This window comes from Pagrus major, chromosome 12, assembly GCF_040436345.1.
Source record: "Pagrus major chromosome 12, Pma_NU_1.0".
Lineage (NCBI taxonomy): Eukaryota > Metazoa > Chordata > Actinopteri > Spariformes > Sparidae > Pagrus > Pagrus major.
The window spans coordinates 26555197-26575115 of record NC_133226.1 but is presented as its reverse complement, the minus strand read 5'-3'; the positions used below and the strand labels follow the sequence as shown (position 1 = coordinate 26575115).

At 41.8% G+C, this 19919-nt stretch overlaps 1 protein-coding gene across 1 annotated transcript in view; it reads left to right on the top strand.

Moving 5' to 3' along the window:
* The first annotated feature begins 10288 nt into the window (after nucleotides 1-10288).
* The window catches only part of LOC141005595 (kinesin-like protein KIF2A), a 26939-nt gene continuing 17308 nt past the window's right edge, over nucleotides 10289-19919 (top strand). Inside the window, exons 1-13 of the mRNA XM_073477508.1 lie at nucleotides 10289-10359; nucleotides 12744-12838; nucleotides 14274-14387; nucleotides 14854-14908; nucleotides 15161-15280; nucleotides 15912-16012; nucleotides 16119-16214; nucleotides 16470-16524; nucleotides 16926-17088; nucleotides 17395-17485; nucleotides 17559-17622; nucleotides 17712-17803; nucleotides 18322-18464. Coding sequence (XP_073333609.1) covers nucleotides 10299-10359; nucleotides 12744-12838; nucleotides 14274-14387; nucleotides 14854-14908; nucleotides 15161-15280; nucleotides 15912-16012; nucleotides 16119-16214; nucleotides 16470-16524; nucleotides 16926-17088; nucleotides 17395-17485; nucleotides 17559-17622; nucleotides 17712-17803; nucleotides 18322-18464 — 1250 coding nt within the window. The 5' untranslated portion in view covers nucleotides 10289-10298. The remainder of the gene's footprint in view (nucleotides 10360-12743; nucleotides 12839-14273; nucleotides 14388-14853; nucleotides 14909-15160; nucleotides 15281-15911; nucleotides 16013-16118; nucleotides 16215-16469; nucleotides 16525-16925; nucleotides 17089-17394; nucleotides 17486-17558; nucleotides 17623-17711; nucleotides 17804-18321; nucleotides 18465-19919) is intronic.

Genomic DNA, 19919 nt, shown 5'->3' with positions numbered 1-19919 from the left:
GGTCGTCGGGGTAATTAAACGTCCTCAGAGCGAACACGAGACTCATCTGCTCACTAGTCCGTCTTTACAGGCCACTTTAGTTACACACTGTTCTGACTCTGACTTTACAACTTGTACATCAGTTTATAGAAAACCTGGATAGTAATTGTGTAGTAAGACGCTCAGTGGTGGTGACGTTTAAGTCATGTGACCGTGATGTCGTCTGCTTGTAGCCTAACATCAGCTTTTTACTGCTACATATTTCATTTATGAAAGTGGTGTTCATCTGTGAAGATTTTCTCGATGAACAAAACCTGTAAGACTCATAAACTTGTGTTTGTCACAGAGATTATTTTCTGCAATAATCCAAAATCCAATTTTAAAAAATCCCACAGAGGGAACTAGGGCGGTGCTAATTTCCGGGGTTATCATCGCTACTCCGCTCTATAGTCAGTCACTGTGTTTTCTCTTTGTATTGCAGCTCAATCACGTGCACACATTTAAGTATATGTGAAATGTGATGCAGTATAATGGTAAAATCCCCATCTGGCAGCAGCACCAGCACAATCGCTCCCCGTCATCTTTCAACTGTCATCTGCTGCAGTTTGTCACAATCCATAGCGTCCCACTGACTTCCCAGCTGACAGCTCGGGGCCCCGCTGAGGGGAATCAAATGGATTGCGAGCGCAGCTATGTGTGCCGACTGAACAGGCTCACACCCGCTTGTGAAATATACATTTTCAAATAAAAATTGACAAAGAAATGTAATCTCAATTCAAGGAGCGGGCGGAGGCATCGTCACAGGAGAAAATTAATTGTTATCCGCTCCACGACGGCATGTGACAGTTTTTGAATAGGCTAGATAATGGCTTTATCATCCCGCCATGAAACAGCCATATTGAAATAAGTGACAAGCGGTGCAACAGGAAGGGCACGCGAGCTACAGATAACAGACGCGTTGGCAGAGAGGAATCGATGGAATCGCGTTTGAAAACAGCGCGAACATCATCTGACAAGACGTCAATTTTAAACGTGTTGACAAGTCTCAGAAGTAAAAAACGATAAGATTTCAGAGCTGCCGGAGACAAAAGACTCCACTAAATTTAGCCCAGTTTATGGCCTAGTTGATGGTGGATTGGTGGGGGGGGGGGGGGGGATGGTTGGGAGTATTGGATTTCTGCGCCACACGACTCTAATGCATCTCATCACAGAGCTAGTCCACATAGGTTTGGTTTAGCGTGAGCATCAGGTCAGAGAGAAATGCATTAGATGGACCCGTTGGCTGCCGGCGGGTCTGACTGAAGAATAAACTCACAGGACTTCATTTCCACAACTGGATCCAATTTAAATCAATTCAGGATTATTAAATAGATGTTATAGACATAGTTAGGTTTGATTAATGTCGATAAGTCAGATTCAGAGCAACAAAACAGAAATCACAAGGTTCAGCGATAGTTCAATTCAATTAGCTGCTTGAGCTAATTGTTATCTAGTTTCAGGCTAGTTCAATTTTAAGGGGTTAAACTATCCATATAAACCATTAAAAAATAGGCTCGACCTTAATATATTGATATCCATTAGCTTATGCATTAATTATCCACCTAAATCCAATTTAAGATAACTTAATATATAATCATATAAGCCATTGAAGTTCCCAAATACTCTTGTATGTTATAATCTGTTTAATTCATCCTCTCTAATCCTATAAAAAAATACTTTAATGTCACAAATATTAATGGATTGTGTTTCATTGTAGTTTCTGATGTTAGGTAGTTATTGCATATCACCTAACGATCCTGCATCTTCTGACATTTTTGTGTCTCGTTACACGATCCCTTCGTGACTTTGAAGGATATCAAAGTGAACAAAGACGAGGATTTAAAGAAAATCCAACGTTGTTCAAGATCGTCTGCTAAGCATCATTAAAAAGACGATTTAACTGATCTCTTCTTCGACATTTGCTTGATATAACGGACTGGAACAAAAGGCAGGGCTAGATGAGGAGGCAGGAACATTTTATGAGGCCAAATGAGCATGAAGAAACATAATGTGAAGCTAATGGTTCAAGGTCGTTCTCAGGCTTAAAGAGAACAGACTGAATCGTGGTAGCTTGCTCCAGATAAGCCAACTCACTATGACTTGTCAATCAAAGAATCATAATAACACATTCTGTGTTGAGTGTCAAGGTATCAACTGGATTCAAAGGAGCGTTTCTGATGTCAGCCACATCAATCCACATCAACAACCAACCTGAAAACACTCCAGCATCTCTGCCTCATTCCTATTCCCCTGGAGTTCGTCTCTCCTGGGCCAGAAGATTTGACTCAGGCGTCTGGAATCAGCCCATGAAAACATAATGAGCAAACATGGCAGTAATAGACGAAGGATTGGGGGGATTTTGTGCTGCACACAGTCCCACCACACACTTCAAAGTAAAGCGCCCGATCCCTGGAGAAGTCTTCTGCTCCTCTCACCCTGTACTGCAGCAGCATCCTCCCCCTCCTGCCCTCTGCTTCTTCCCTCTGCCCCTCCAATTAAAGATCTCTGGCCCGTTCCCTGACAGTCACTGTAAAGTCCTGCAGCTTTTACTTTATTTGCAGCCTAAATAAAGACACGGCTCTCATATATGAATCCTAAATGATCTAATTTCACATTCGATCGACCTCTGCAGCTACACAAGGACATTATTTAGCTGAGTAGACGTACGATAGGCGAGATTTTTTTTTTTATGCATAAAGAACGGTGTGTGAGGTTAACGACAAGCATAACTTTTTTCCTTTTTCATTAAATGACATCAAGAGAAGAGAAACGAGAGCTCTAACGGCCAGTGAAACCCTGGGGGGATGTTGCAGCTCCAGTGAACAGGACTAAGGGCCCCATCGTTGCCAGAAACCATTACCCGCTGAGGCCGCTCCGCTGCCACGGCCTCCACCATGGAAATGAAATCAGTAAAATGAACGGTAATTCGATTGCCTCCTTTGTCCTCACAGAGCACCGCTCCGACCTTTCAGTCCTGCCTCTTCGGATTTGACAGTGATTATTAATTAGCAGCCATTACAGTGCACGCAGCAGATGAAATACGCTTGCACGGGTCGTCTTGGAGTCAACAATGCACCGACCTGGCAGGTCTGTACATCTCAGCAGTGGTGGAAGACGTATTCAGATGCCGTCACAGGTAAAAGTAGCGATTGTACACTGTGAAAATACTCCATTACATTTCTTACTTAAGTAAAATACGTAAGCGTTGTCATCAAAATGTTCCTAAAGGATCAAAAGTACAAACACTCATCCCTGTCAGTATTTTACAGTCATATCTGATGTTTTTGTATTTATGTGTGTGTTGCATTTTACTGCTGTAGATGTTTAAGTTTATAAATACTTTAAATACTGTTGTTACGTTGGTTGACTTCAGAGAAGCAGCCGAGGAAAACAGCTGCAGGGTGAGAATCTTTTCACATCTGATCTGGTGACTGTTGGAACAGTGTGAAGACAAATCAAGACTGGTTTGCTGAGTTTTGTTTTGTTGCTACAGAGTTTGAAAAACGTGTGTTTTACGATATTACGTTTATTATATTAGATGTTAGCCGTATGCTAGAGAGCAACAGCCGGCATCGAAAGTGTCTGTGTCTGTTTTAGATTCAGGTTAACTCTGAGTGAACTCAGCACTCAGCAGAGACTCTGGTTCTGGTTCTGGTTCTCTCTCTCCTCTCTGTAACATTACGTTCATGAAGTAAAGTCCATTTCCCCTCCAGCTCCAGTCAGCAGTCAACATTACAGAACAGAAACACCCGACAATGGAGGTCACCTCCGGATCACTGCTGCAGTCAGGCTGATAAACAGGAGTGAAGATAAATCCACTTTTTAATTGAGTTAAATAGTAATCTCTGAGCTCTCCTCCCGTCTGTAAACAGCTCCGGATCAGAGCAGAATCTGATGAGGTCTGGATCTGAATCCATCCCCCGTCTATTTGCATCTTTTCATCTGCAGATATCATATTTTAAAAGATGGTTTGTTTGTTTTACAATATCATCCGGAAAGGAGCAGCTAGAAACTGATTGGAAAAGAGCAGACGCTTTCAAAAAATACTCAAGTTACCTCAAGTGTGTTGTGGCAGTACATCAGCCTGGTGTTTCTGTGGTGAAATGCTGCATTCTGAGCAGCCACCATAGACTATTACAACAGAAACATGACCAGCTGATCCAACAGACGTTCGTCACTCTGCTGTAGAAGAAAGATCTACATTATATCTTTTAAAAAACTGGTCAGATATTTGATAAAAATGAGGGCGCGAGGTGATCAAGCAGCACATGTCGACACAATTTGACGCACTCCCTCTTCCAGTGTAGTCAGGAGTGTGAGCACTTCATGAGATCAATACTCCCGATCATTATCGGGACAGTGTTGTGCATGTAAACGCAGCTCTTTGTATGTCAGGCGTCAGTTCTGTCTCATAGAGATCATTTAAACTGTACAAGTCATTACATGTCTGAATGAAACCGCGGCAGAATGTTGTAAATCCAATACAGGGAGCTGATATTTCCCCCCTCACCACAGGTGAGTCATACTGCCTGATTGAGAGGAACATTACCTCGCCGTGTGAATTCACAGGCGCTGAAACAAGAAGCACGGCCTTTACAAAGTGAAGGCAAGTGGAAGAAGGGGGAATTTCCCCAGTCCCAAACCGCCTTCAAAGGATTTTCATACGCAGCGTCTGTGCAGATCATGAATTATCCATGATTGCAAAATAGATCCCTTGCAGTATAGCTGCGCTACATGGAATATTGGTATGTAAAATAATGCGAATGATCCTCAGAAATATGCATGCATGCATAGCTGGTCTGGATTCAGTCTGACAAATTAACTCAGGAGCGTGTTTCCCGTGACACTCAGATGTCACGAGGAGTTTGCATCCTTTTATAGAAGCGTAATTGCACAGAAAATGTAATTCATTGTGTTACGTTTTCATGCGTCGGTGTGTCCTCTGCCCCCGTATTCATGCACACACAACAGCCGCACAATAACGTGTGTCCATTAATCCTCCAGAAACCAAACAAATAGAAAAAAAAGCACTCTCTAAAGTCTGACAAGGGGAGGCTGTGGTTGCTGGGGAAACGCCTACGACAGACATTGATGGCCGACACCTCTGGGACCGGATGGACTGATGGGTAGCGAGGGGATGTGTCAGTGTTTGTGTGTCTGTGTGTGTGTGTGTGTGTGTTAATGACAGAGTGAGAAAGGGGGGTTGTGAATAAGTTGAGGAGGGAGTCTCCAGTCATGTTAGAGGGTGGATGGTTGGTTCGCAGCAGGACGGCAGGTGGGTGGAGGCACCTGGACACACACACACACACACACACCTGTGATCCTGAGCATGACCTCGGGGTTACTCCGCCTCCTGGGCGAGCAGAGTGGGAGATACATATATCGACAAATCGACAACTACGAACTTATGAGTTGTAACATATGGAAATTAATTCACATCATGTCTATTCAACTACTGTTCTAGACGGGCCGGATTTGAAATAAAGCGAAGGGCTCGGACTTTAACATTCCTGACGTCTGACCTGCAAAGCTCCGAATTTGCTGTGTTAAAACGATGCACTACTTACCATTTTTCTTCACTCTGTTTATTAGTTTTCACAATAGAAAAAGAAAATACATGAGTAAAAAAAAGAAAACTGCATGTTTTAATATTTTTAATAGTTAAGATAGCAGCCTAGGTTCAAAGTTTTTGATTAAATACATGTTAAATCAAATACATTTTTTTTAATATAGCCCACAATCACAATCACATCGCCTCAGTGAGCTTTACAATCTGTACAGTGAACGACATCCTCTGTCCTTAGACCCTCGATTCAAGTGAGGAAAAACCTTTTAACAGGAAAAAAAGAAGATTTGTGACGACTGAGTCACACAACGTCCTCTCCACCGTGGTGACCTGGAAGAGGACCGGCCACACAAGATAATTAGCAACAAAAACCAAAACAACAAAATGAAGAGGCATCAAATTTTACAGAAGTACACATACAAGGAGATAGTAAAATATGTTATTATTATATGAACAAAGTTTTCTCATCGAGATCTCGACAAAATTATCTCGTAATCTCATTTGCTATTCTGTGATAATGACATAAATAACTTAACAAATTAAATGTAACTCGTTATCCCGGGAAACTGAAGGAAATAATATTTGACTTATGACTGTTTAGGGCTTCCGTAGTTTTGTGCTTATCGACAGACGTAACTACAGAGTGGCCTAATTCAATTTAAAGTGAAGGCAGAGTTTAAAGATGGATGTGGTCCGAGCCATGATCACTGAGTACTCATGTAATAATGTCATAATAACTACTGAGTACTCGCGGGTCAACATGTGAACAGGCCTCGTGGCTGGTGTGATCCATCAGCAGATCGTCTCTGGTTTCCTTCACACAGTGTGACTCAACCCGCCACTAACTGCTCACCTGATGTCGTATAATGTGTCTCTGCTGCCACCGTGTGTTCAGTGACAGAACGTTACAACCCATCAGCTCATATTTCTCTGTTCTGTTGTAACAAAATGATGTATGTATAATAGAGTTATATACAAATTTAGATTTCTAAATGAACTGAACAGCAGGTCCAATTGGCCAGAAGTCGGCTGGAGTTCATTTAACGTTAAGTGAAGCACATTGGCCACATGTTCCTTTAAATTTAAGGAAGCTTGTAAAGTAGATCATTAAAGGTGGGAATTTGATGTAAAAATGTAAAATTCTGGAGAATTCTGACAGTCGGTTCCAGCTTCTAACAAGGTCTGTAAGTGAACAGTGTAACAGCGTCAGCATCAACAGTCTTGGTAGTTGCCGTATCTACAGGTTGCACCCAGAATACTGCACTGCTCGAATGTTAGCTGGCATTAGCAACGTTCATACATTCGTCTTTCTTTTCCACACCTGCCGCCTACATTGCCCACAATGCAACCCAGCCACTGAGTGACATCACTTTATCAATTTATCAGATTACACTCAGCTTCCTCTGGAGCCACAAAAGGCTTTGTACTACATATTTCACATATTCACTTTAAAGGAGCAATTTGTAGTTTTGGAGAAACAAAAAATTAAGAGAAAGATCTTCATTGGCTGATTTTATTTCTGCCTAAACAAACTAAATAAACAAATTCTCTTTGTTTTCATGACTGAATAAACAAACTGACCTTAAAGGACAACACAATTTATATTGTTTTACTTTGTTTACATGTGGTGGACCCTGCCACCTTTCTAGCTTCAAACAGTGTTCTTGGGACCTTATTTTCCTCTGAGAGCAGCTTGTTTATTCACTTATGGAAAACATACATATTTAGATATAGAGTTAATATGGAATTTGTATTATTACCTCATTAATATTGTAAATATTAAAATTCTGAGTTTGAATTTCTTTTGCATTTCCTTTAATATTGGATCTAATAATTAGTCAACCCATACAGTATACAATCACGTAAGTATAATTTTACTTTTACTACATTTTTAAGTACATTTATGGCCTGAAAATGACTTCTGATACTTGAGTTCATTTATTTTCAGAATCATTTCGTTCATATATTCAAACAACTGGTATCCAATAGACCCGATGACATGACGTCACTCTGGTCTCTTCCGGTTGACTTTCAGTTGATTTGCATTGTGGAGCTGAAATCAGCAAACTGCAGCAACGGCCTCAAGAAGATGCTGCAGGAAAAGGAGCAGGAGGCTTTGGAAAGATCCCAGGCTTCTCCCAGAGAGGAGACCAGGAAGATCACATCTGCCCTGACAAAGGCAGAGGATCTGCTGGAGACCGAGCGCCTCTGCTGGCAGCAAGAGAAAACCTCTCTGCTGGAGAAGATGGAGAAATCCAGAGCTCTCTATGAGGATCAGCTGGAGCAGCAACAACACAAGCACATTATGGCTGCTTTGAATGAAGTCAAGCAACAGTTGGACATCCGTCTTATGCAGTGGCAGGAGGACAAGACATGCTTCATTCAGGCCAGAGAAGGTTTCAAGAAGACTGTGCAGGATATGCAACAGGAAGAAAAGGAGGCTTTGGAAAGATCCATCAGACATCAGGTGGAGTGGCAGCAGGAAAACACATCCCTCATTCACAAAGGGCCTCAACAAGATGCTGCAGGAAAAGGAGCAGGAGTGGGAGGAGAAAGAAACCTCCATGAAGTCCCAGCTGGAAGAGCTCATGAGCAAGAAGAAAGAAAAGAAGAAATGGTGCAGCATCTTCCTCCAGCGCGCAGATCATTTTAATAATGTCACGTCATAGTTGTATGTATTTGTACATAAATGAAGGCTCTGAGTACTTCCTCCACCACTCATCTAATACTGACTATTGAAAAATGACATGGTTTTATGTTAAATCGATCATTTTCTTTAAGATTTCAACAGTATTTGTCCTTTGCCACTAAAATGTTGAGCTTTTAAGGCTTTCTTGTGTGTGCTGGTCATGTAACCATGGCAACTACAGGAGTCACACCACCCCACAGCGACGAAACAATAAGATAGCGAACTACTGAGAGGACTCTGAAGTATACAACTTATCATACAAGTTATCAAAATATCTTTAGATTTGAATCCATTCAGAGTCAAATGAGCAAAAATCATTTCTGTTAAATAAAATAAAACGACCCAAAGGAGTTTCTTAATCCATCAGTGTTGTAGGTTATATGATTGAGTTCAAAGGGCAATAATGAAATAAGATTGTGGGAAGGCATTCAGCCAGAGCTCCAACCTCATCACCCACAGCCGTAAACACAGGGACGACAGGTCCCACCGCTGTCCTCGCTGCCTCAAAGGCCTCCAGCACAGAGTGGACCAGGAGCACCACTGCGTCGACCGCTGACTCAACATCTTCAGTCATTCTTGCACATACTGTTCATTTCATTATTTTTATTGACCTCCCCTTTTAAGTATGTATATACAGATATGTATATCTGAATATGTACATGTATCTTTTTATGTAGTTTTCAGCATCTTGAGCCAGATGCAACATCATTTCGTTCTTCTGTGTACGTGTCTGCTAAAGGGATCTTGAATCAGAGCAGCTTGTTTATTCACTTATGAAAAAGTAATATTTCTGAGTTTGAATTATTACCCCATTAATATTGTAAGTATTAAAATTCTGAGTTTGAATTTCTTCTTCAAAACCACACGGTGCCCCTTTAATGTTTTAGTGCACTGGTATCGTTTTGGACAGTAAAGAGTAAAGTTTATTGTTAAACTGTAAAATATCCTGCCCCCTTCACATATCTCTGTCATGTGTTTTAGTGTGTGTGTGTTTAATGGATCCTTGATAAAAATGTGCATATATCAGCTAATATAAAGACATCACAATTCTTTACTTTGTAATATCGACCCTAAAAATCACGTATCTGTCGGGCTCTTCTTTATACAACACTGTGGAGCCCACATAAAACTATTTTAACTCAAGGTTTCAAACTGTTTCTTTCTGTCTGCTTGTGCTGATCTCATGTAGCTCAGCCACTGTCTGTAAATACATTACATCTGTCTGATTATACTTTTACACAATTGTAACTTTTGGATTTTTTTTAGCCTTATTTATAACTTACTTCTGCTTTAAAGCTGCACTCTGTAGTTTCGGGGACGAAATGTTAACGAGAAGAGAAAGATCTTTATTGACTGATTGTTTAATTCAATTCAATTCAATTCAAAAAACTTTATTTGTCCCCGGAGGGCAATTCAAGGCAAGGCACGTGGAGCAGTTATACACAACACTTAGCAGATATACAACACAACTCAGGACAGTTGGCTAGTTAAAATAAAAAAAAATATATAAAATAAAATGAAAAAATAAGATTAAAATAGAGAAATATAAAAGGTATAAATAGAATAAAGAGATATAGGCAGAATTTACATGAGGTGCAAGTTGGTACTGACTCTCTTTGTTTTCATGACTGAATAAACCGAATAAACAAACTGACCTTAAAGAACAACACAATTTCATACTGTTTTCAGTTTGTTTGTATGTGGCGGACCCTGCCAATGGCCAGATTGTCTGCAACCTGTCTGCTAAAGAGTCTGAATGACAACAATGGGAATAAAATGTGCGTGTATCGGCTGATATTGCTGCGTTCTCACGAATATCATAAATAACACAACTCCCCCTTTAACGTGCAGGAAAAACAGGTGAAATCACCCTTTAACTGAAGACGCTGCCTCTGGGTGACACGGCCCCGCGCATGCGCATGCGCAGCGGCTCGCTCCCCTCGCGCGGCTGACCGCTGGTGACCTCAGCTTCTGCAGCACCACTCGGAACGCACGCGCGCAGTTGACGGCAGGCGCGGCGGAGCGATGGCGGGGATGTTCGGGAAGATCTTCGTGGGCATCTACGTGGAGATCAAGCGGAGCGACGGTGCGTAGCTAGCACACACACACACACACACGCAGACACACACACGCAGACGGACACACACACCGCTCTCCATCCGGCGGGGTTCGGGCTAACGTTCACCGGCCGGCGGGTCCGGACGGAGAGCAGCTAACGGCACCGCTCGCCGCTAAGCTAAGCTAGCAAGCGGCTACATCAACGGTTTTTTTTTTTTCAACCGGCGGCTGTCGAGTTGAACCGCCGCGGCCGAGGAGCCGTGAAAACCGGCAGAAGCGGTGTTTTCTGTCTCGCTGCTGTCGACTGACACACGCCGGACAGCCGCCGCACAGGTGCACGGACCCGCCCGCCTGTCAAGCCCGCGCTCCCCCCCCCGCTCTTCCCCTTGAGCTGTCCGGACCAAAATGACACCTGCCCCCGCCGCTCCCTCCGCTTCCTCCGCATCATGGCTGAAACCCTCCGGAGCTGCACTGCATCATCCGGCGGTGGCCTGTGCATCTGATGGATGGCTGCTCGCAGGGGGGCCTCTCCCCTCCTCAGACTGCAGCTCATCTCACTGCCTCACCCCCAAAAAAATAACCTGATTTCACCACTCAGACGTGTTTTTGTTTAAAGTCTCACTGGGCTGCTCATAAACCAGTGAACATCCAGTGAATGCAGCTCCTCAAGTTGTGTGTGAGGCAGTGAATGAAAGTGTGATCACCATCCATCACGAGCCACACCCTTCAGCATCCCAGTATCCTTATTTTAAGGGTTAAACTGGGACTGCAGGAATCTGAGATGTTGGGCGTTGATGTCGTGGTTTTGGTCTGAATTACATTTTCTGAAAACGATGCGACCCCTTTGAGGTGTTTGGCTCATGAGATGTGTTAATGTCTGCACCAGTCAGCCACAGCATCAAAACCCAGGGGATACACATAAATAGAAAAATGAAGCTCTTCATGTCATTATTTCGACAACAGTGTATTCAAGTGCTGTTCTTAAGTACAATTTTCAAGTACTTCACTTCAGCATTTCCATTTTGCTCCTCTCCACTACATTTATTTGTTACCTTTAGTTATTAGTTACTTGGCAGATTCAAATTATTCAGTGTTTGTAGAGAGCTGAAGTCTGGTGGACCTCCTCGGACCTTAGTTCAGAAACAAACTGTACAGTCGTCAGTGTAGAGAGACAAATACATGTTTGATCCTGTTTGAATCGTGTCATGAAGCACACAGATGATGTTTGTCAGTTTAAAAGATCATTTTCAAAGTCAATAAAGTCTCAGTTTGTTGTAATTAAAGTAAAATCTCATGTAGTTTTGTGTTAAACTGCTCAGTGAGCTACATCGTCTCACTCAACACCAACATGGAGCCGACTGGGCTCAGAAAAGGTCGTAAAAAAGATGAAAATCACAATAAATCTGCTCATATTGACAACTGCAGTTCTGTGAAAGGAGAGCTGGTTCTGGTTCAGTTCTGGCTCATTATTGGCCATTAATTGTGACGTGTTACCGCTCAGACGTTGTTGTGTGACAGGACGTTGCATCAGAGCCAAAGTAGCACATTTTTAAATTAGTTTATTGAATCGGCAATCTGACAGAAAAATCAGTGATACCGGAATAATCAAAAAATGCTGAATAATCATCCCTCCCCTATAAAAAACCACCTGCTTAATATTGTGCCGGTTCCTCTGGTGCTGCCAAAACAGCTCTGATCTGTCAAGTCATGGTCCAAAGAGCTCTGGGGGCGTCCTGTGGTTTTCTAGCACCGGGATGTTTGTAGTGGGTCCTTTGGGTCCTGTTTCGCGGGGTGGTGCCTCCATGGATCGGACTTGTTTCAGCACGTCGCACAGATGGTCGACTGGATTGGGATCTGGGATATTTGGAGGACTGATCGACGTCTTGGGCTCTTTGTTTTGTTCCTCGAGCCTTTCCTGAGCAGTTTTTGTGGCGTGTCGGGGCTCATCGTCCTGCTGGGGGGGCGACCTCCGTCTACAGAGGTCGTCGGGGACATTAAACGTCCTCACAGCGAACACGGAGACTCATCTACTCACTAGTCCGTCTTTACAGGCCCACTTTAGTTACACACTATTCTAACTCTGACTTTACAACTTGTACATTGATCAGTTTATAGAAAACCTGGATAGTAACTGTAGTAAGACGCTGAGTGGTGGTGACGTTTAAGCCATGTGACCGTGATGTCGTCTGTTTGTAGCCTAACATTAGCTTTTTACTGCTAGATAGATGCTTCAGAAATCACAAAGCGGTGTTCATCCGTGGAGATTATCTCGCTTTTTGTGGAGGGAACCAGGGCAGAGCTAACTTCCGGGTTAGCCTACAAAAATACGTCATCCCTGCAGCACTCTATAGGCGTTGACAGAACCGGCCGAGCATCTCTCTACATCCTCCCTCCCTCTCTCTCTCTCTGCAGGACGGATTCACCAGGCGATGGTCACATCACTGCATGAGGACAATGAGAGTGTGACGGTGGAGTGGATCGAGAACGGAGACACCAAAGGGAAAGAGGTACAGCCGACCCGTTCAGCCTCTCACTTCCTGTCCACCTGAATGTTTCTCTGCTCTCATCATTCATGTTAAACAAATCCTCTCGTGAATTACTCCCCGTCTCTTCGCTGTGTCTGGAAAGTGATATGAGTCACTGAGACGCAGTGGAATTAACTTGCATTCAAACACATTAGTCCTGTAAATAGAGACAGCTTTATTTGTGCTCATAGCGCAGAGGTTAGCTTCTATTTAAGAGTCATTTATAAATGTCTGCTGCTAAAGCTGCCTCAAAATGTTTCATCTCTCGTTCATCAGGAGGAAATACTGAACTCGGTGACCTTCCCCCACTTTGCACCATCAAAATGGATTCAAATTAAACGTGAATAATATCATAATATTCTGAGCATGTATTGTGAAGCATTTTATATATATCGACATTTTGAAATCTGCTCAAAAGCTCCTCATAAATGCCAGAACTCTGACAATGAAAAGGGTGTAAATGAGGTCTTTTCATGTGCAGCATTACCTTTTATTACATCTCAATATCATATGCTGTATTTACTCCTTTCCACATTGTGCTTATTAGACTGTTTTAGAGCCCGACCGATGCTGGATTTTTAAGTTGTCAGTTTGATTCTTGTAAATTCCCTCAGCCTAAACAGCCTGGGTTAAATCCTGTTAACAAAATAAGATAAGTCAGACTCTAAATTTAGACTGCAAACCTCTAGGGCTTGTGGGAAATGGTGTTTGTTATACGGCCACTAAAACACGTAAAACTAGGATTGTCCAGGATCTGGTCTTGAATATTAATAATTTTCAAGGTATTGTATCAAAGTTAGAAATTCCAGTATTATGACAACAGTGTTAAACTAGTGATGCACGACACGTTTTCCCAATAATGGAAAAATGTACAATTATAGCAGATTATAGAGCCGATAATACAAAAAGGCCAAATTGCTTTTGCTGACCTACCAAGTGCAGCATCTCCACACTGTAGGTGGCAGTCTGCACCTTTAAAGTCAGTTTGTGAGCAGCCAATAAACAGAGAAACAGAAGAATCCTTGACGTCGAGCTGCTGCACCTGTGTAGAGCCACACCTGTCGTCTGGTGTGGATGTTTTTTACAAGAAGAAGACGGAGAGGAGGGAAAAGTCTTCAAGTTTAACAATAGATCTTCTCACAGCTGTGGATTATTAGATGAGCCATCTGTGCTCGCTACATCTGAGCCTTTCTAACAGTCAGGTGTGAACGAACCACAGGTTAGGGAATGTGAAATTATCAGTTGTCTTATCAGTATCAGCCATGAGAGGCAGGTGATTATCGGCTATCGGTATCCCCGTTTGAAACGGACGTTACTGTTTCACTTCAGTTCTCTTTTGGAAAAATTTATCTAAATCTCAATGAGATCCCCTGATTGAATAAATGTTATAATATTCTGTGTCTTGTTTCTGCCTCAGATCGATCTGGAAAGCGTCTTTGCTCTGAATCCAGATGTTGCTCCTGACGAGGAGATCCCACAGAGTCCTGAAGCTCCGCCCTCCAACGTCCCCAAAACCAGCAAACTCCCCAAGGTCTGCTCCTCACCTGTTGTTCTACCAAAGATCAATGATCAGGACCACTCTCAGAGATTATTCATGATTCCTGATCTGAAGTTTTTGCTCAACGTCAGCTCATTTATCCAAGTCATGTGTTTTGTGTTGACTTTGTTGTCGAGGGTGTAGGTTTGGGTTTAATGTGCACTGTTGTGTATCAGTGCTCATGCTTTACGGTCTAACTCTTTGTTTTTTTATATTTTCAAACACAAATGCCTTGACTCTGTCGTGTTTATTCAATTCATTGCAGTATTTGTTTAGTTGTGTCCACTGGGAACTAACTACAACCGTTAGATCTGGGAAGTGTCATTTCATTTTGATGCTCTCCACGCTGGTTTTAGTATTTTACGGTTTGTGGTGCCCAGACTGTCTTGGGTGCTGCACTTAATCCCAATGGTGGCAGTGAAAACCCTGGTTACAGTCCGGTTTGTGTTTTTATTTTCAGACCAAACGGATTACAGCAATACCCAAGGCTGAGAATGCTCCACGGGAGAACAGAGGTACTTTTTTTAATCACCTTTGAAAGATACAAGTTTTTTTTCCTATCTTGACCTGAGGGATTCATAACAAAACTATCAAAACAGTGACCAATTAATTTTGTTGATTGACGTATGGATTAACTAATAGTTTCAGCTCTATAACTGAAACCACATCTGTCTGCATGCACAGAAAGCAGTGGAGGTAAATGGGAGAATAGTTTGTCTCTTGTTTGTTCTGGAACTGAAGATTCTGTTGGCCTGTGTCCTCCTCAGCTGCAGCAGTGGGAACCACCCGAGCCCGTCCCAGCCAGCACAGCCAACCTTCAGAGCCTCCTCCACCAGCCATCCCTCCCCAGTCTGCCCTCAACCAGTCCCTGCTGCAGCAGCAGAACGGTAACACGTCTGGATCATACATGTCAGAGGTCACGCGAGTCCTCACGCCTCAGTTTTTGTCATCTCTGATGAGGTCGTTTCCATGTGTGTGTTGTTATTTTCTGGCGGAGGGTGATGTCATGCTCCCTCACAGCTGTGGGTGTGAGGGCGTCAAAGGCTCTTTCACAGTCACTCGCTCAGCTTGGCGTCTGCACTCCGACTCATACTACAGCATTTGTTTGAGCTGTCAGCTGTGGCGGTGGGAATTAGCATAAATGTACAACGCTGTGGAAAAAAACACAACACGTGGAAATCTGCAGAATCACTTCTGAGGATTCAATCTTCCATATTTTTACTGTCCACACATCACACCACATTGTGCCATGATGACACACACACACACACACACTGTAAATAATCCCCAATTAATGCACTAATTCCTCTGTTTTTCCATTGTTTGTTAAAACTACACTGACCAGCTGTTATTTTTTAGCATGTTATTAAATTAAAACTGTATATTTGTGACCCGTTTAATGGTCTTAGGTTCGCAGACAGTGTAGGGAAGTGAAACAAAGATTAACACGAGCATTATCCCTAATTAATCTGGTTGTTAATTGTGATTATTTATATTATTCTTGCTCCGTCTGTCCAGCACGGAGGAAATCCAACTGTGTGAAGGAGGTGGAGAAACTGCAGGAGAAACGAGAGAAGAGGCGACTTCAGCAACAGGAGCTCAGAGAGAAGAGGGCACAGGTGAGGAGCACACACACACACACACACACACACACCAGGATTGGCTTCCAAGTTGTTTTTTACATCATCCTCATATGTACACGTCGTAAACTGATATTTATTTCAGGAGGTGGATGTCAACATGCCAAACTATGAAATCATGTGTATGATCCGAGACTTCAGAGCCAGTCTGGACTACAGGCCGCTGACCAGCAATGATCTGGTGAGTCTGGTTTAGAGCCACGTTTGCTGATTTAGTGTAAAGTACTTAAATCATTGAAGTACCCCCCAAATCTGTATAACAATAAAATGCATAGTGGTAAAAAATGTGCAGCAGTTCTGTGGACTACGAAACTTCACCTGACTTTCCATCAACATGGGGAGGGGGGGGGGGATAATGACTGGATTTACATTTTTGGGTGAACTTTTCCTTTAACGACACATATTGAACAGCACATTTTGTCTGTTGATGTTTCAGATCGAGGAGCACAGGATATGTGTATGTGTGCGTGCACGTCCCCTCAATAAAAAAGGTGAGAGTCTCTTTATTCAGTCTTTGAATCCAAACAGAACAAAGCAAATTTTCACCTCGAGTCATTCGCACAAATTTGACCAGTTTTTATTCTGCCCCAGAAAACTACTGTGCAGCTTAATCACAGACATTAGGGTTAAAAACGAACAACGCGTCGACACCTAAATAAATACATCAGTTGTGATTGGTCACCGGGCAGATACACCTGTGCATCCTCGTTCAAAGCTCCTCCGGAAAGCCTCCTCTCTCCTTGAGATGCAGTCTGTCTTGGCTTTTCGTTGACTTTGTGTTCAGCCTGTCTGTTCTGTCTGAACACTCAGTGTCAACAAATGCTGTTTTCTTTGATGCATATGGTTACACGTGCAAAAAATGTAAATAAATATCTTGTCTGTGTCTCTTCAGAGTTGACGGTGAAGGATTTGGACGTGATCACCATTCCCAGTAAGGACGTGGTGATGGTCCATGAGCCCAAGCAGAAAGTCGACCTGACGCGCTACCTGGAGAACCAAACGTTCCGATTCGACTACGCCTTTGACGAGAACTCCACCAATGAAATGGTTTACAGGTGATGTGTTTTTTTATGGCGGTTCAGTGTTTTATTACCCCGCTGGAGAGAAATTTGGCTTGTAGCAGAAAATGCTCACATGGTCTGATTAATAAGCTCACAAGTCGCATGGCTAGCTCGGTAGCTTGAGCAGCCTCGTTAAGCCAAGGCTAAAGAGCAACAGACATTTCTGTGTTTGTGTTATTTACAGCAACAGATTCAGAACGACATTATTATTACATTTTTTTTTTATGGGATTATTATTAATAGGTTACTGAACGCTTTAGCGCTCCATCTGCCTGCTAACAGAAGCTCTTGTGCTCGCAGGTTCACTGCTCAGCCGCTGGTTGAGACCATTTTTGAGAGGGGGATGGCGACCTGCTTTGCGTACGGACAAACTGGAAGTGGAAAAACACATGTGAGTGTTTTTAACCTGAGAAGAGTTTTTGTTTGTGTCCTCCTCCTGGTTTAACTCGTGTCTCTGTTTTTAGACGATGGGAGGAGACTTTTCAGGAAAGAACCAGGACTGCTCTAAAGGGATCTATGCACTGTCTGGTTAGTTTCTCCCTCATCTTTCTATCTTCGCTGCTGGTTTGCTCCATTTCAGGTGTGATTCAAGTGTCTCTTTTTCTTTCCTCGTGCAGCCAGAGACGTCTTTCTCATGATAAAGAAGCCAAATTACAAGAAGTTGGACCTCCAGATCTTTGCCACATTTTTTGAGATTTACAGCGGGAAGGTTGGTGTCATTTTATGATTCATGTTACAATGTTGTATCTAAATCTAATCGACTGAAATGAGGCTCAGTATTGATCATCAAAATCAAAAGACAGGTCTGTGATTCTCCCAGTGTTTTTTCCTCTCCAACTTGTGCATGTCTGAGGAAAGAAAACAAAAACAACACTTCACAGACGGCACAGCAGCTAGCTTACTGTTAGCGTCGGAGATGTTTCAGAGATCCGTAATTGATTTGTTTGGGAAGAGGGTTTACTCTGGACAGATTTGAGAAAAACAAAATATTTTTTTACCTCTGGAAACTTTATTTTTGGTGAATATCATTTGAACTTGTCTAACCCTAAACTGCAAAAAGACACCAGGAGACACCAGCAGCTCCACACTTCCTGAACAACTCTGTAGTCGCACTCTGAAGTCAAAGTAGTTTTAGTTTATCTTTCTATCTGTATGTGTTCACTTCATGTTGCAGCATTGAGAGACATGACAGACGTCCTGACAGGGCTGATGTGTTTGTATTCAAAGGTGTTCGACCTGCTCAACCGTAAAGCCAAGTTACGGGTCCTGGAGGATGGGAAGCAGCAGGTACAGGTGGTGGGGCTGCAGGAGAGGGAGGTGAAGTGCACAGAGGACGTCCTCAAACTCATTGAAGTGGGAAACAGCTGCAGGTAAAACAGCTGCCCGAGCAGCAGTTTGAGACAAGCTGAATTCATGTTTTAGGGTCGTTTCATACCAGCTCACCCAGAATCAGAACTTTTCCAGTTCACATCCAGGATTTACTTTTAAAAAATCATGTAAAAACTTTTGTTAAATTCATGGGGCCATGTAACATCCTACAGTTGTCTGATCTAAATTGTTTTCTCTCCAGGGTTTATGACTTGAGAACTGGTGGGGGAAAAAAATAAATAATTAAAATAATTTTGCCAGGATCATTTTTGTTAAGTCCTTAATTTTTTTCAATCTGTGAAAACATGAAAAAAAAACTTTCAGAGGAATTTTTTTTTTTTTTTTTTTTTTTTCTTAATTTTTTTAAGTACTTTTTTCATCTGGGAACTGGTGGGAAAAAAAGTTTTGCCAGGATAATCTTTCAAAATTCCCTTTTGTTCCATCTGTGAAAAGTGTGGGAAAAAAACAGGATAATACTGTTGCTTTTTTTTCCCTTTTTATTTTTCCATCTGTGAAAATGTAAAAAAAAAACCCACTTTATTTCTCTCTTTTTTTTTACTTTTTTCTTTTCCACACAGAAAAAAAAAAATATCCTCAAGTAAAAAAAAAAAAAAAATTCAGGGAAAAAATTATCTTCCCCTGAGAATTTTGTTTTCTCCTGAGAAAAAACGAATTTCACTCAGTTTCACACATGAATTTTTTTTTTCTCTCCTGAGTGTTTTTTTCTCACGTTTTCAAAGATGGAAAACAAATTAAACAGGCTTACAAAGATTATCCTGACAAAACTTTTTTGCACTTGTGCCATGTGTAAAGTTAATCTTTTTTTTCAGTAGAATTTTTTATTTTTTCATCCGGGAACTGGTGGGAAAAAAAACAGCATAATCTTTCAAAGTTCCTTATGTAAAATTATGAAAAAAACATTATTCAGATGAAAATTTATTGGTGTAAAACCAAATTATTATTATTATTTTTTTTTCATTAAAAATGGGAAGTGGTGGGGGAAAAAAAACAGGATGAAAAGTTCTCCTTTTCCATCTGCGAAAAGGTGAAATCCTTTTTTTTGTTAAACCAAGCAAATTAATTTATTAATTTATTTATTTATTTTAAGGAGAGACGGGGAAAACAATTTCAAGGAAAAGATCTTCCCCTGACAATTTTTTATTTTTTTTCACCACGTTTTCAATGATGAAACAAAAATGAAGACGCTTAAAAAGATTATCCTGGCAAAACTTTTTTCCCACGTGTTTCATGTGTAAAGTTAGTTTTTTTCATTAGAATTTTTTTCTTTTTTTCGTCCGGTAACTGGTGGGGGAAAAAAACAGCATAATCTGTCAAAGTTCCTTTTTTTCCATCTGCGAAATGAGAAGAAAAAAAAACACTTTTTTTTTGTGTGTGTGTGTGTAAAACTGAACAAAACTTTTTTGTTTGATTTTTTTTTTTCCAGGAGAGAGAAAACA